Source organism: Oenanthe melanoleuca, chromosome 7 (assembly GCF_029582105.1).
Source record: "Oenanthe melanoleuca isolate GR-GAL-2019-014 chromosome 7, OMel1.0, whole genome shotgun sequence".
Lineage (NCBI taxonomy): Eukaryota > Metazoa > Chordata > Aves > Passeriformes > Muscicapidae > Oenanthe > Oenanthe melanoleuca.
In genome coordinates, this window is record NC_079341.1 from 14,055,829 (window position 1) to 14,071,331 (window position 15,503).

The 15,503-nt window shown below is 35.5% G+C and overlaps 1 protein-coding gene across 1 annotated transcript in view; it reads left to right on the plus strand.

The window, feature by feature from the left end:
* The window catches only part of CERKL (ceramide kinase like), a 50,150-nt gene that overhangs the window by 22,494 nt on the left and 12,153 nt on the right, over window positions 1-15,503 (plus strand). The window contains exons 3-5 of the mRNA XM_056496555.1: window positions 5,017-5,148; window positions 10,071-10,134; window positions 12,743-12,885. Of these exons, the coding sequence (XP_056352530.1) occupies window positions 5,017-5,148; window positions 10,071-10,134; window positions 12,743-12,885 (339 nt within the window). The remainder of the gene's footprint in view (window positions 1-5,016; window positions 5,149-10,070; window positions 10,135-12,742; window positions 12,886-15,503) is intronic.

The window sequence follows — 15,503 nt, forward strand, 5'->3', positions numbered from 1 at the left end:
CTTCTACTTCAGGAACAGAACTCAGATAAAAATAACCAAACTAAATCCTCATCATACCAGTTGCTGATGATATTCCTCTAAGTCTGAACTAAAAGTATTCAATGCAGTTGAGTTCTGTTGATTTCTCAGTGGCTGATATTTCTGTGGGAAATAGTAATGGATTTTCAAAGCTTTTGCTGCAGCCTTTTTCTTGTTTTGTAATAGTGCTGGAGTCATTGTTAATGAACTCAAATTGTCTGCTTCTGGTTTTATCTTTCTGAAATAGGAAAAGTTACTTTTACTGTCCTCCCTCCTCTCCCAGTTTGATCACAAAGTAATTTTTCATTAACTACTGAATTATTTACTTGAAGGATTTTTTATTGTTTTTGGGCTTGATAAAATTAAAAGCAGATGATTTATCAAAGTAGAACATTTATATGCATATTTATATATTTATTTATTTAGTCAATAATATTTAGACATTATGACAAATGGGAGTACATGTTACTGACAGGTGTGTTTCCTCTGCAGATAAATGCAATTTCTGCTTGTTTACCTTACTTTTTGACAAGTTTTTTTGGTTTTTTTTGCATCTACATTAATTAAGGAACAACAATAGCAAATTTATTGGTGATAATATGAGCCAAATGGAGGTTTCTAATGAAGATTTTATTATTTTCTGAAGTTTCATGTACACAATTTCCTTTTTACAGTGTGATCTGTATCTGGCATGTATGTTTCATACATGGTTTTTCCCTGTTCATTTTTATTATCTTCACAGTGAGTATCCTCTGTTGCTCTGACTTTGTGTTCAGGGTACTTCAATTTAAAGTTTAACTGGGCTATAATTTTTTATGAAGCCTGTTATCATTTGAGTGAGCACACACAGATATAAGTGTTTAGAATTTAGTTACAGTGATTGCTATTATTGTTCTTTCTGTGTGTGACAGGGTAACAAAACATGTGTGCCTCCATCCTCCCATATTCAAGTAAGTTCTTATTTTCTGCCTGCTGTTGCAGTGCATGCCAGCTAGATATGAAGAGCTCCTGAAATCTGATCTGTACATCATATAGTTGTTGAAATGCTGTAAGATATTCACTGCCATCTTCATGCACCTCTGGAGCCTTGGCTCTGGGCTGGCTCCTGGAAGGCCCCAAAGGGCAGCTCAGACAGGGTCTAGTGTGCTGTTATCTCTGTCAGTGCTGGTGCACACCCCACTCTCAGTGATTTCCATTTATACATCACATCTTTTTGTGCAGGATTTATGGGCGTGGCAGGGTGGGACACACTGTGTCAGTAGAATTCACTGTTCCATCTAAAATCCTCTGCACATGCAAATACAAAGGCATTCTTGTAGGATTGAGGCAGGCTCAAAAATGAGAGAAAATGTACAGTTGTCAATGCTCATCCTTTTTATTTTTTAACAAGGTAGTACTTACTAAGAGCTGATTTGGAAAAACTTTGCTTAATAATTCTGTAAACTAACAAAAGACAGTAAATGTGCTTAAGAGTAAATGATAAAGTAGCAAAAAAAGCACAAAGTGCATTTTATTTTTATCTACTGTTCCATAGTATCTATCACACAGGGATTTGATATGAAAGCCTGAAACTTCATGCATGAAGTTTTAATTAAACCATTAATGTTAAACATTAACTTAGGTTAGTTAATATTAACAGTGGTGTCTCCATAGTTACATTATCAACTCTGCCTCATATTGTTAGTTCTTCTGATGTATAATATTCCTAATGTTGTAGAAAGTATTTATAAATGTAGGTGGTAATGACATGATTCCAGGCTCTTAACTTCTGTAACATAAACCCATTTTCCTGAGGCTGGGGCCTGAAAGCAGCACAGATGTATGTCTGAGCACAGCGTCTCTGCTGCCCCAGGAGCCTTTGTTTTCTGAACACCCTGATTGACCCACCACCCTTCATGGTTCACTGATTCACTTGATAGATCAAGTTTAAACTAGTGCATATTAGCACATTTGTTAGTACTAGGGGAACAGTTGGCCTTCCTGCTTTAGGCTGCTGGCTCGTTTCAAATGGAGCAGCCACAGAAAACAATAACAGAATACCAGTTAGGAGAGCCCCAAAAGGCTGGCAGACTGGGATCAGTTGCACACAGTAGTCAATGACATTGATTCATTCATATACAGGTTGTTTAAAGACAATTAAAAGATTATTATTTAAAAAAAAACACTTTAAAGAAGCCTCACAATAATACTGTGTGCAAGTTTAATCTTCGGCAGTTACAGGATATGCTTTCATTAAACTCAGTTGTTTGGTGTGTTCTAACGTGTCCAGTGCACACCAGGAATGATAAAGTAATAACCTTTGTCATGATCATCCTTTCATGTCAGCTGGCAATTACTTGGCACAAACAAAACCACTTCAGTAGTGTACCATCTCTGCTCCAATGCCTTGTTTGTGACAAGTATTTCCATCAACGAAATGTTTTCACTCTAAAAATGTAAATTGATATTCAAATAGTCATAAAGAGAATATTTTAATACTATGATCCTGTGAATTAATTTAATTCTTGAAAATCTTGCTAGGATTTATCTGTTAATTCTGATATACTTTTTTCCTCCACCAACTGAAGAGTTTAATTTCTTTTGCCTACATAGGATTTCTTTTGAAACTTTATATTGCCACCTAGGGTTAAATTTTTACATCTCATATGCAGGAGCATTGAAGTGAGATAGTGATGTTTGCTTTCATCCCTTCATTTTTCTCCTGATGTCTGTTTTGCAGAACTGTGACTTGCACTGTCTGGGTAACAGAATTTTTGACACTTCATCTGCTTTCTCTATTTCTACAAACTGCACTTTCCTATTCTTTCCCCCTGCTTTGTGTATTGTATTCTTATATTTCTATGTTTGGGTGGTGCTTTTGGTTTGTTTTTTATAACTTTTAAGGTATACTCAGATATCCATGACTGAAGTCAGTTTTTACAGTTTTTTAGCTCTGGGTGTTGGTAGGGGGTTGAGTATTAGGAGGATCAGCTGATCACAGTTTCTTGTAAATAAGAAACATGACAGCACATTTATGAATTTGGTTAAATCTTCTCTTTTGAAGCAGGAGTCCTTATAAATTTTCCATTTGAATTTTATTGATGCTTTAGGCAAATGATAAAGTCACAGAAATTATTTTTTAGTCTTAATAAATTATAACTCCTAAAAGACTTCAACAACACCAGTTAGTAAATTTCAATTAAGATATTATTATAATGTTTTTATGATAATTATCTATATATATATGCTTTTGCTTAGTCTTCCTTGTTTGTGTTGTAATTCCTGGAATAAGAAATTCCACTGCAGTACATACCTGCAGAGCTTCTTTCTATTTCCAGAGAATCAAGAAGAATTTAGGTTGGAATGGACCTCTGGAGATTATCTGTTCTAGCTTCCTGCTCAGGGCAGGTGAGCTCCTAATAAAGATCAGGTTGCTAAGAGCCATGTCCAGATGAGTTGTGAAAATCTCTAAGGATAGACCATGTCATCCATGGCGTGACTGCCCTCATTGAGAAGGGTGTTTTGTCTTTATTTCACACTGGACTATTCCTTGTGCCACTTGTGTCCTTGAGCCAAAAATCCACACCCACAATCCTCACCAAGTTTCTTTTTTCTTTTTTTTTTTTTCTTTTTTCTCCTTTTTGAAAGAGATGCTTCTGAACACAGGTGCTTGTTACTGAAGGCATTCAGGATTCTCCAGGATTAATTTGCTGTGCAGTGACTTGGCACTCTCTGTAACATTTTGACATAAACATGGTTATATGGGGTTTTTTGTGTATAATTTTGAGGTTATAGCAGCAAACTGTTCCTTCAGTATGTTTAAGAAATCTTCTAAATTTTTTGACACAAACTGGATAAAAAGCTAGTTCTCTTTTCAAGATTCTTTGGTGTGTTTAAATAAATGAAAAAATAATCTCTGTGACTTTTATAATTATAAATTTTGATTTTAAGGAATACGTTCTTCTTTAATACTGAAATAGTTTTTAGCTATAATTTCTTTGAGTAATTGTTCCTGTTCAATTGTTGAGGTAGGGTAAGTGGAATGAGCTGCAGGAAGTCCCTGCTGGCACTCTGAAGGTACATGTGGCTATAAAAATTGAAGTACTATTCTTCTTGGGGCAGGAAAATGTGCTTTCATTCTTGGCTCCTTTTGGAGTTGTGGGTTACTACTAATTTTGTTCTTGAGTGTTGAAAGCAGTACACTTCCCAGGTATTTTGGCTTTTATTTGGCTAAGAAAGTGATAATCTACCCTGATACTAAAGAGCAGTATGGCAGACTACTGCTTGCTTCTTGCAGCAAAACCTCACTGAACCATGGCAATTGTAGGAATTGGAGAAAAGGGAATTTGAAAAGTAGTGTTATTGGTTTAGCATGAGTTATTTACTCTCCAACAAAATGCCATGTTTCAAATAATAAAATTGCTTCATGGGATCAATGTACAAGACAAGGTTCAGCTTTGAATAGCAGTATTTCTGTGTTATTTCCTTGGAGTTTGTTACTCCAAAGACCTAAATAAGCAATAATTCTCAGATTTCAAATTATTCTGCCAATTTTCTGTTTCTTTATATTTTTGGGCCTCTTTCACAATGAGGAAATTTCCTTTGGACTGTTTGATATGCACTCTCAGAAGACAAAAGTGTTGGACTGTGGTGTCGGTTTTCGTGGGTGTTGCTTTCCTATGCTTGCTGGGTGTGGATACATTTTTATGTTTGGGTTTCTTTTCTTTTTTGGTGCCCAAACTTCACATTCACCCTGCTCCTGAATCAGGGTTTAACTAGGCTATGACATATGCACTTTTTTTCTGGTTCCTGTAAGTGTTTATTAGCTGTACACAAAAAATTAATCAATACTGTAATTTAAAGGTAAGTAGTGCACATGCAAGAAAAACTTGAGACCTTTTTAGACTGTAATTTACTTATCCTGTGAAAATATTGTAATGGTTCTGATATCAAAAAAGCATTTAAGCTGTAAAGGTAGTCGGGTTGTGTGCAATCTTAAATGTTTTATTGTCTTTTTAGGCTTTCAAAACAGACCTAAATCCTTGAAAGTGTTTGTTAATCCAAGCAGCCACAAAAAAGAAGCCACTCACATTTATTATGAAAAAGTTGCACCTCTTTTTAAACTTGCTGACATAAAAACTGATGTCACAGGTAAGTTGCTTCAGAAGTATAACTTAATCCTCTGTCAAACTAATAGTTAAGCATGTGAGACAATTTGAATTTACTGCTTATCCTTATTGCTTTTGACTGCAAGTACTAGATATGGAACTTAATACAACACAATATATGGTTTTTTGTTGTCAAAAAGTGCCTTAGTAATTCTGTTTCACCTATAGCAATTTTTTACCTATAGCAATCAATACTAGTAATCTTTCCTGTATGTGTTGTAATTGACTTGAAAAAATATCAGTCTCAGCTTAAACAAATTATAAGAGGTCTCATCTTGCAGTTACTCCTTTAATTTCTTACGAAATGACAACTAGTTCAGGTTGCAGGCCAAAAATTATAAAGTCTGATTTAGCCATGAGAATATACTAATGCAATAGTGGTAGATGAAAATGATCTTGCTGATTTTATTCCCTGTATCCATGTATTTTTAAACTGTTTAGCCCACAGTTTAAAGTGAAATCAAGTGAAGATTAAACACACATTAGAAGAAATGTGAAAAAGATTGTCTGTATTAGAATTCTGTAGCAATAATTTAACTACTCTGAGCTGAGAGGGAATGCCAGTAGCTTTATATAAATTTTAATTCTCACAGACACATTTTTCCACCTGGAAGGCATGGATCATAGTGTGAACAGAATAGTAATGCTGTCATATTAGAAATTGAACTTAGCCTTGTTTAGTCATAATTTTAAAAAAGAGTTTTAATATAAGCTGTGAATATAATTTGTAGAGGCTTCAGAAACATTTTTGCTAGTGGAGTAAAACCAGCTCTCAGTTTATTTTTTAATTATTTGTCTTCAAAATTTTATAGGAAACTTCTGAGATGAGCCAGAAAAATGTTTAATGGCCTATCCTTTAATTAAGGTTATTTTGGCAATGTTAAAATGCTGCTGTCCTTATTAGCTGCCTAACACTCCTCCTACAGGCAAAATGAGAAAACTACATTGCAGTTTTCAATGCTAGTAGAGAACTAAATAATAGAGAAATAAATATAATGGAGAATTAAATAGAACTAAATAAGAATTATTTAAAAGAAGAAGAGGGTGGTGGTGGGTGCTGAGTAAAAGTCATGTCCACTGATACCCTTTTCTAATAAAGCTAAGTGCTCTATTTCAAGTAAATTGAACTGGGCTTTTTCCTCCCATCATTGTTTCTGTGAAGCTGGAGTGTGCATCTTGCTGTTCCTGCTGTTTTGGAGCATTGCCAGCATTTACACAACTGGTGGTGTAGGAAGGTGGATTAGGTGTTGAAATTGTGGAGGCTTTTGTACAATTTTTGCACTGAAGATAGTTTACATTTAGACTTTGCCACATATATTTACAATTCATTGAACACCAAGTTAAAATTGGTCTAGCACAAAAATTTTATAGCAAATTTGAACCTCTGAAGTGGCTTCTAGTGCATATAAAATAAAAAATGTGCAGGTTACTAAAACCACTTCAGAACATCAAAGATTGACAGTGGAGTGCTGAAAGACAGAGCTCTCCTCAGCCAGTCTTGTACATTGGTAGCTGTTGCTTCCTCTCTGATCAGGCTGCCCAGATCTTATTCTTCATTGTAGCTTCCCTTAAAATAAACTTCTTCTGTGTTTAGAACTTTGGAGTGGAAATACTCTGTCATGCCCAATGACATCTAGCAATCTAAAGATATGTATGTAAATAAGTGAGTGCTAAAGTAATATTTACTTTTTCTAATTCTTTTAAAATTTTGAGGAGTGGTTTTTTTTTATTTTTTTTCCCCAATGGTTTTGTGTGCCATTTATATGTGCAAATAATTTCAGTAAAAATAACTGAAGGTATTATGGAGTGGATTGTGTTTTGCTGGTTTTTGGTTTACTTTTGTTCCATGCAGTAAGCAGATCTCTGAAGTGCTTAGAGCTCTAGAAAGTGTGAGTTAGCAAATTTAAACTGAAGCAGTACTTTTAGCTGTAGCTAAGGTGAAACAATAGCTAAAATCTGGCCTCTTTTTAGAATTGGGCAATTTTTTGTGCTGCAGCTGGGATATGGCTGCTAGGATAAAGAACAGTGACTCTTCCAAAAATTGAATTCTGCAAAAGCTCACTCCACTGTTGAGATACCTGCAAGTACTGGCAAATTGTGATAATTGGAGCTGGTATTTTAGAAATACATTAGTATCTTGCAAATCTTACACATATTTAAAGAAAAATAAAGGAAACCCTGACAGAATCCTAGCTTGTCTCACTTCTCTTCCTAGTTTTGATTCTTTTGCTTCCACTTATGCACACTTACAACCTGAACTTTTAGGCAAAAAATAACAGCCTTCCCAAACTCCTATTTTTAGGGTAGAACCACAAAAGAAAGGAATGTTTGGGAATTGGACAAATAGCAATGGTTTGAGCTTACCATATAGTAAATACCAACAGAAACTGGTGTTGATGCTGGATGAAAAAAAAGCAGTTATCATTACCAGTTACATTGATTTTATTCTGTGGCATGAGTGCCAGTATGTTTAGGTGTCTCATGAGAGCATCCCCTGTTTTGAAGTGCTGAACTATTTGTATATTGCTTTTTCTATGTGTAGAGGACAAGCCCTTGGTTCCTGTTTGCAATGTGAAGAGGATGTTAAAGTGGTTTTGGAATATGTGAGGCTCTGTTCAAATGAAGTGCACCTTTGGTGTCCTTCCTTCAGAATGATGTTATCTGCCACTTAAGAACAAAACATTACTAAAAAAGAAAATCTTTCTAAATTATGCATTAGAAATGGTCAAAAATAATTAAATAATATTTTTGTGATTATAATTCTGACAAATATGAGATCTGCATCCTTCTCAAACAATGAAAGAAGCTTTCTTCCTATTACCAAAATATGTTGAGTAGGTTTTTTGTTTGTTTGTTTTCCCCCCTGAATTGGACCAGTGCCAAATATTCAAACACTTAGCTTTTTTTCCAGCTATCAGAATGATTTATACATGCCTCTCTGGAGAATGTCAAGCCTGCAGAAAACAGAAAACTTTTTAGACATGGTCTTCTTATGTCTGTTGGGTTTTTCTAGATTTTTTTTCTACTCAGATAATTCTCTATACGTTCTCACAAAGTTTTTCCTGAAAACCTCATTTTTTCACTGTCTTTTTGCCATGATGTGTCAAAATAAAGCCTTTGTCATTCTCTCATCAAATTTTAAATTTCTTGGAATTCCCCAATCTTGACCAATTCTATGTACTTTCCATACTTAAGCTATTAGATGCAAAGAGGATGGATCTGCTCTCAATCCGGATAAAATTAGTAATTTTTACTGCCTTTATTGATTTCTCTGTAGACATGAGCCCTCTTTATTTTCATGTCCTTGTTCTGTGAGTGAATTAATTCTATAACAATAAGCATAGCTTACATTACATTAGGAAAGCAGTGAGCATGTTTTCTGTTACAAAATAAATCTTATTTACTGTTCCATTTTAATTAGACTGTACTCATAACTTTCCAAATGTCATCGTGTTCATTTAAAAAGGCATGTAACCTGGTAACCAACTCTATGTTTTCATGGGAAGAGTTTCTTTCACAGCTAAGCAATGGTAAGATATTTGAACCTTTCTGCATTTTTGCATGATGCACACTGTTATTGGTCACTTTTCACAATGATAAAAGCATTGTTCCCATTGGTAATGCAAAGCTGAATATGGTAGCTTAAATAATGTGCTTTGATATTCCAGAAAGGCCCTGCATGGAAGTAAATTCTGGAAATAATTCCCAAAAGTTATTATAAGGATAGGTGTTTCTGCAGAAAAATGATAAATCTCTGCCTTCCATATAATCAAAACAACTCTAGTTATTTAATTAAGAATTTAGTAATGATTGGGGGATTTTGAAGTTATAGGCAATATAAAAAATTTTTTAGTGTAAAGTGTAAAAATTGTATCACTTCTGTTTTGATTTTGTTTTCCTTTTTATTTTTTAGGAGAAAAGATATATACACTCACATTATCCACACACTTGTGTGTTTGTATAAATAGGAAGAGATAGGGGAGTTTTCAGTTCTTGTAAGCAGCCTTTGAACAGTCTGTAGAAATACTGTTGGAACAGGTACAGCTATGGAATGATTGTTTTAGACACCAAGACTAATAATTTTAGCAATGTTTAGGAACACTGGAGAAAAGCCTTGAACTATGTGAGCACCAGGGACAGACAAGCATGAAAGATTAATGTAATTTTGCATATAATGATGCACATTCTTACACAAAAAATCCATCTGCAAGTGTCATGTCAGTCAGCAAAAATCTTTGATGGGTGGCTGCAGCTGGGCTGTCTCTTCTGGCAAAGCTGCCCTAGAAAATGCTAAATGTAGTTATGATGCTTTGTGCCATCTGTAGTATGCCAGTTTATCCTGTCTTCACTGGCATTTACTGTACTATGTAGGGTATCAGCAAACACAGAGACATCAATGTGGAGTGACAGATTCATTTCCTCCAGAGGCTATGAACTCTGGTGTATACTTGTGCCACCTTCCTCTGTGTGTTATATGCTGTTGTCACTGGTATTTGGCTTGATTTCATACTTCTGTGTTTAACTCCTCTTATTTTTGATTTAGCAATTTGCATATCCTAACACAAAGGCAATTAAATTTGATTGATCCTGAAGTAATTCAATCTTAACTGAGGATATGCTTATTTTCCTGAAGTTTACAAACTGTGTCGGTGCTAAAACTTGCATTTTGATGCAACAAACATCTTGAATTATCTGAATATAAATGCATGAAATAGCCATGTATCTGATAGCAGCTGAAATTTAATGTTTGGCCTTTTAGCTATCATACTGCATAAAATAACTTCTCATACTTTTAATGCATTGATGACTTAAAAAAATAATCTGAAATTACTCTGTGTTCCTTACGCTGGTTGGACAAAATAATTTAAAATTATCTAATCTACTGATAATTGATGTTTTCCACAGTAACTGAATATGAAGGACATGCTCTCTCAGTACTTAAAGAATGTGAACTGCAGGCATTTGATGGGTAAGCTGGTTAGTGACTACTAACCTCATCATGTTATTTTTTATTTGTATTCCAGTTAAAATTATGTTGGTGGGTATTTAATGAATTATTCTGTTTCTCATATATATGAAACCTGGGAAATTCAGTTCTCATTTAATACTTTGGTATTTACTAATTACTGACAATAGAAATATATCTTAGATTCATAAATAACAGTAAATAAACATAAATCTTTCTAAAATATGCTTCATGAAAGTTTCAGTCTCTGTATTTGTAAGAATACAAAGATGAAGAAAAAGCCTGGATTGTATCTTCTTTCACAAATACCTTCTACACTGAGTCATGTCTGAATTGTTTAATCATTGATCTTTTTGTAGACACTGAGAACATCCCCTGTAAGGCTTTCTCCAGTAGCCAGATCTAGGCTGGAAGGATATAACTCTTTTGAAAAACCATAGTCGTATATCTTAAGTACTCTACCTTTTTTCTTTTTTGCTATCCTTTTTTTCCTTAGAGACACAAAAAAATGTAGAAATGTCAAGACAATGTAGTATTTTTATTTATTGCAGTATGTAAACAATATAGCAACAAGGAATTCTGGGCTTGATTTTCTCTCCAGGAGAGTTATGGTTCCTTCCATGTTAACAGCATATGAAGTAAACTGAAGCTTATGATTTGCAGCAGTAAACTAGAAGTTTATATCTCAGTGCTTTTTGAAAGCAGCACTCCTATGTGTTAATCCTTTGTCAAAGCTGTTTGTTTGTATTTATAATTTCTCTGGTATCCCCAGTTACTATTCTGTTTTGAAAGACCACAGGCTTGTACACTCTACCTTTTTTGCTATTCACTTTGGTTTTTTTTTTAGGGACACTGAAAATGGAGGCACTTTGTCAATTTGGCTTTTTCCCCCTGACTTGTTGCTGAGTTTTGGTGACAAATAGAGAGACTGCATTTGTGATGCTGCTGTCTCAGCTGGGTTTTCTTTTTTGTACAGAGGCAGAAATAGACAATGCCCATGCATATACCTCTTCCCTAGTCAGGAGCCTGAAATATCAAGGATATTTAGAGTAGCCTGGATTAGTCAGTCCTTAGTGAATAGTTGGTTACGAAAGTTGTATCTGATGGTTAAATAGATGTTTCTTTCTCTAACAAGCTTTCTTCAAGGTCCAAGTAAAATTTGTTTGCTCAAGAGTTTCTACTCCTCATGCACAGCAGGTTCTCACTGATTAGCATGGGAGTCCCAAGTGCCTGATGGTGTCTCTATTTCCAGCCTAAAAGGCACCTCTTGATGATTAATGCTAAAATAATAAAAATCAAAATTAGCAACATTTTCATGTTATTCTTTGGACTCTATCTACACAGCACTCCAAAATCAGAGGAAAATATATCTGCTTTCAAAAGTTTTGATAGCCAGAAGGCAATCCACAAAACTCCTTCTGGGTATACAGTTTTTCAGATGTCAAAGATTAACTGGTTTTGCTACTGTGACAAAGAATTTTAAGCCTGGGAATAAACAAAAAATGAGTCCAAAGAAAGGCAATGTACTCCTGATTGCACTGAGGAAGAAAATGTGCTTCAAACTTTTATATTGTATTCTTCAAATTATATATTGTATTTTTTTATTTAATGTAGCAGTGTTTAGCTAGATAGAGGAAACATTCCTAAAAATTAGAGGTTAAAAATTAGCTTGGTAATAATAATAGGAACTGAAGAAAAATATTAAAGGAGATGAGGTAATTGAATTTAAAAATTTTATAACATTAATAACATAATGGAGATTTGTCTTATGAAGATCTGACCAGTTTTACCTTGTTGAATGATTTGACATAGTTTCACAACTGCATTCACACAGATACATGAAAAGAATATAATTTAGGTGAATTCCTCCCAAAGCAATTACAATGCTTCTGTCATAAATACTTGGAATGTATTATTACTATTCTTATAATTAAAATATGTTTACTAATTTGGAGAATCACTGTAACATGTACTTAAATAAACAAAAACAAGGGAAAAAAAAGGTTTGCTGTAACAGAGCTTTTACAGACAAATGCATTCCTCTCTATAGCCACAGCAGGTGGGAGTTTAATTATGTGCTCCAGAAGCAGTGATTAAGTACCTTTGTGCAAAGGATTGCTGGCACTAGGATTTTAGACTTTGCTAAATCCCTCAACTGCCTGCACAGTGTATGAAAATAGCTGTTTCCAAGTGTTTTTTATATTATTGTAATCTTTGGTGAGTTGTTATTATAAGGGCAATTAGAAGGCATTGAAATGTTTGTATGGGTCAGCATTGAGGATGTAAAGAGCTTTTCCACTGAGGCACTTAAATGTGTTTGGTTCTTTTATCTGTGTGAGCATGACGTGTGCTAAGGTGAGAAAAACTTCCTCAGTTTTTAAGTGTATTTCCACCTACTCAGACAGAAAGCAGAAATAAGAATGTTTAAGGAGCATTCAGGTAACACTTATTCATCTGACAGTGAAGCCCAAGCTTGTTGCTAAAGAAAGAATGTTTTTTAGCTTTTTGAAATATCATTATGTATATGGTGTGGGGTAGCTGCCTTCCACCTGTTTGTTCAGCTATGAAAGAGTTTGTTTTGAACTGTTTGGCATTTTTTGTTTTGTAATAGGGTGGTTTGTGTTGGTGGAGATGGATCTGTCAGTGAAGTTGCTCATGGGCTAATACTCAGAGCTCAGATAGATGCTGGGAAAGACACAGACTATGTATCCAAGCCTGTCAGAGCCCCCATTCCTCTTGGAGTAATACCAGCAGGTGAGAATGAAAGGTACTGTTACATTTTGTTAGTCATCTGTTTTAAGTCCCCCTGGCATGTTTTTTTGGTTTTGGCCACTAAAGGCAGTTTTTGATGCTAAAGCTTCAGTTATGTGAGGGAGCTACTGAATAAATGTCCTAAATTAGTGATTTATATTGATTACAAATGACTTGCTTTTAAATTGTAATGATAATTTATAGTAATGGCACAGATGAGCTCTTTGCCTGAAGGAAGAAGCTGAAAAAAGAAAAAAACTAAAATAATTTTCGGCTGATCCATACAAGATCAAGTTTCACCCTTATTTCCTGACAGAATTTATACCAAAGGGAAACTGTTTTCTAAATTTTCCTTTCTTGCATCTCCAGTTTTCTTGGCAGAACTGAGTTGGATTCATGCTTAGGGTCTATTTTAAAATGGTGTCCCATAAATAAATTGTGTGCATTACATTTTTAAAAAAAAATTGTGCACAAAAAAACTACTTCTTTAATTTTACAGGCATGAAAATGTGTCTCTCTTAGAAAGTCATCTAGCTCTTTTATTAACTTGTATCTTGTGGTGTGGTTTTTTGTTTTTGTTGGGGGGTTTGTGAGTCCCTTCTCCTCAGTTTTTGTACTGTCCCTCCTTGGAGTGTGGCTTTGCCCAGCAGGAAGGCTTTAGCAAGAGCTGTTGTGGTTCACTCACTGCCCCACCAGTGGGACTGGGGACAGGATCAGCAGGTTAAATGCTGGAAAACTCTTGAGTTGAGATAAGCACAGTTTCATTAAAAAAGCAAACTCAAAACAAGGAGTTCATTCCCTGCTTCCCATGGGCAGACAGGTGTTCAGCTATCTCCAGGAGAGCAGGGCCCCCATCACATCTAGCAGTAGCTTGGGAAGACAAATGCCATTGCTTCAGATGTCCCACCCCTCCCTGTTTTATATACTGAGCATGGTGTCATGTGGTCTGGAATATCCCTTTGGTCAGTTGGGCTCACCTGTCCTGGCTGTGTCTCCCACCCTCCCATGCACCCCCAGCTGCCTCACCAGCATGGCAGTACAAAAAGAAGAAATGGCCTTGGCTCTGTGTAAATTCTGCTCAGCAATTACAAAACCATCTCTGTTATCAACTCTGTGTTCAGAACAAATCCAAACACAGCCCCATATTAGCCACTGGGAAGAAAATTAACTGTCCTGGCCAAAACCAGCACAAATCAGTACAGTCAGGATTGATTCTGGACTAGTATATGAATCACTTCTCTTGAAAAGAAGAGAGATATTTTTGCATGAACACTATTCTCTGGTGTGAATGTTTGCTAAGACTACTTGACATAGTTTCTCAGATGTTTTTAACTGGTAAGGAAAAAATTCCTACAGCCAGTAAAACAGCAAATCATTGTTTTTAGTTTTCTACACAAAAAAGGAGCATGTCATTTTGAACTGAGCAAGCAGATTTTTGAATGCTTTGATTTGATTTGCACATACCAAAGGAGCATTAGTTGCTTGTAAAGGAGCAAGATTACATTAACTTTTTCTCAGATTAAAAAAGAGCCAGCAATCTCAAAGACATGAAGGTAATGAATGTGAGTACAGAAATTGGGCCATCACTTACCAGCACAGTTACTCTGAGCAGCTTGATGGAGAATCTCTCCAGCACCTGGCTCCATGTTGTGTGTAGGGCACTGTGCCTCATCATTGGCGCTGACTCTCCTCAGTGTGAGAGAAATATGGCATGGTCAGGAAGGTCTGGGCACCCAAAAGAGTTCCCTAGGTTTCTTACACAAAATGGCATAGATTTTGTAAAAGAGGATCAGAAAAGTTTGTAAAATAATACTGTGAGAGACTCCAAATAGGTTCCTAAAATAATCTGTTGTTTGTTTGATTTCCATCTTCCTGATATTCCATGGGGTAATCAGTTAGGAAACAGGTAAGTATGATACTTGTTCTCATGAGGATGCAACTCTGGTCAGTTAACTTTATTTTCCTCACCAGAAATCCATTGTACAAAACTATTAGGATTTTCCAGCCAAGTAGAAACAGCAGCTGAATTACAGGATAGTATTATGTGGGTGGCTTAAAATCTGGTTTTAGCCTCTATAATAAGGACTTAAGAGAGCATTTTGAACTTTCAGTCATCTTGATGGGAAGGAGATGCTCTTGAAACAATTTACCTCCTGAAGAGAGAGGTCCAGAGGGGAGTATGTTTTTACTGAAATACTCTACTGAGCTGCCTTATTGTGGTCCAAATCAAATGGATGAGATGTGGGGAAGCCTGCAGTTGTACTGCTGGCCATTAGCAAGAGTGTTTGTTGCTATGGGAACTACTGCTAAGAAACTGTAGGAGGGGGGAAACAGAGAAAGGGGAGGGGGAACTGTGGAAGGACATTAGAAAAGCTACCCAGTTGTTACAGAACAAGAGACAATCTATATCTGATGCATGTGAACCTTTTGGTCCAAAGTGGTTCATTTAAATAAATTCATGATTCCTAATTAATTCAGAAAATAAAATATTACTGAGGGACTGTTAATTTCTCTGATATTTCAGGCAAAGAACCAAAATGTTGGTGCAGTTTTCATCAGAATTTTAGCTATGCTTGACTAGGAAGTCATTACATCACATTTATCTGTTTGGATGGGGGAGA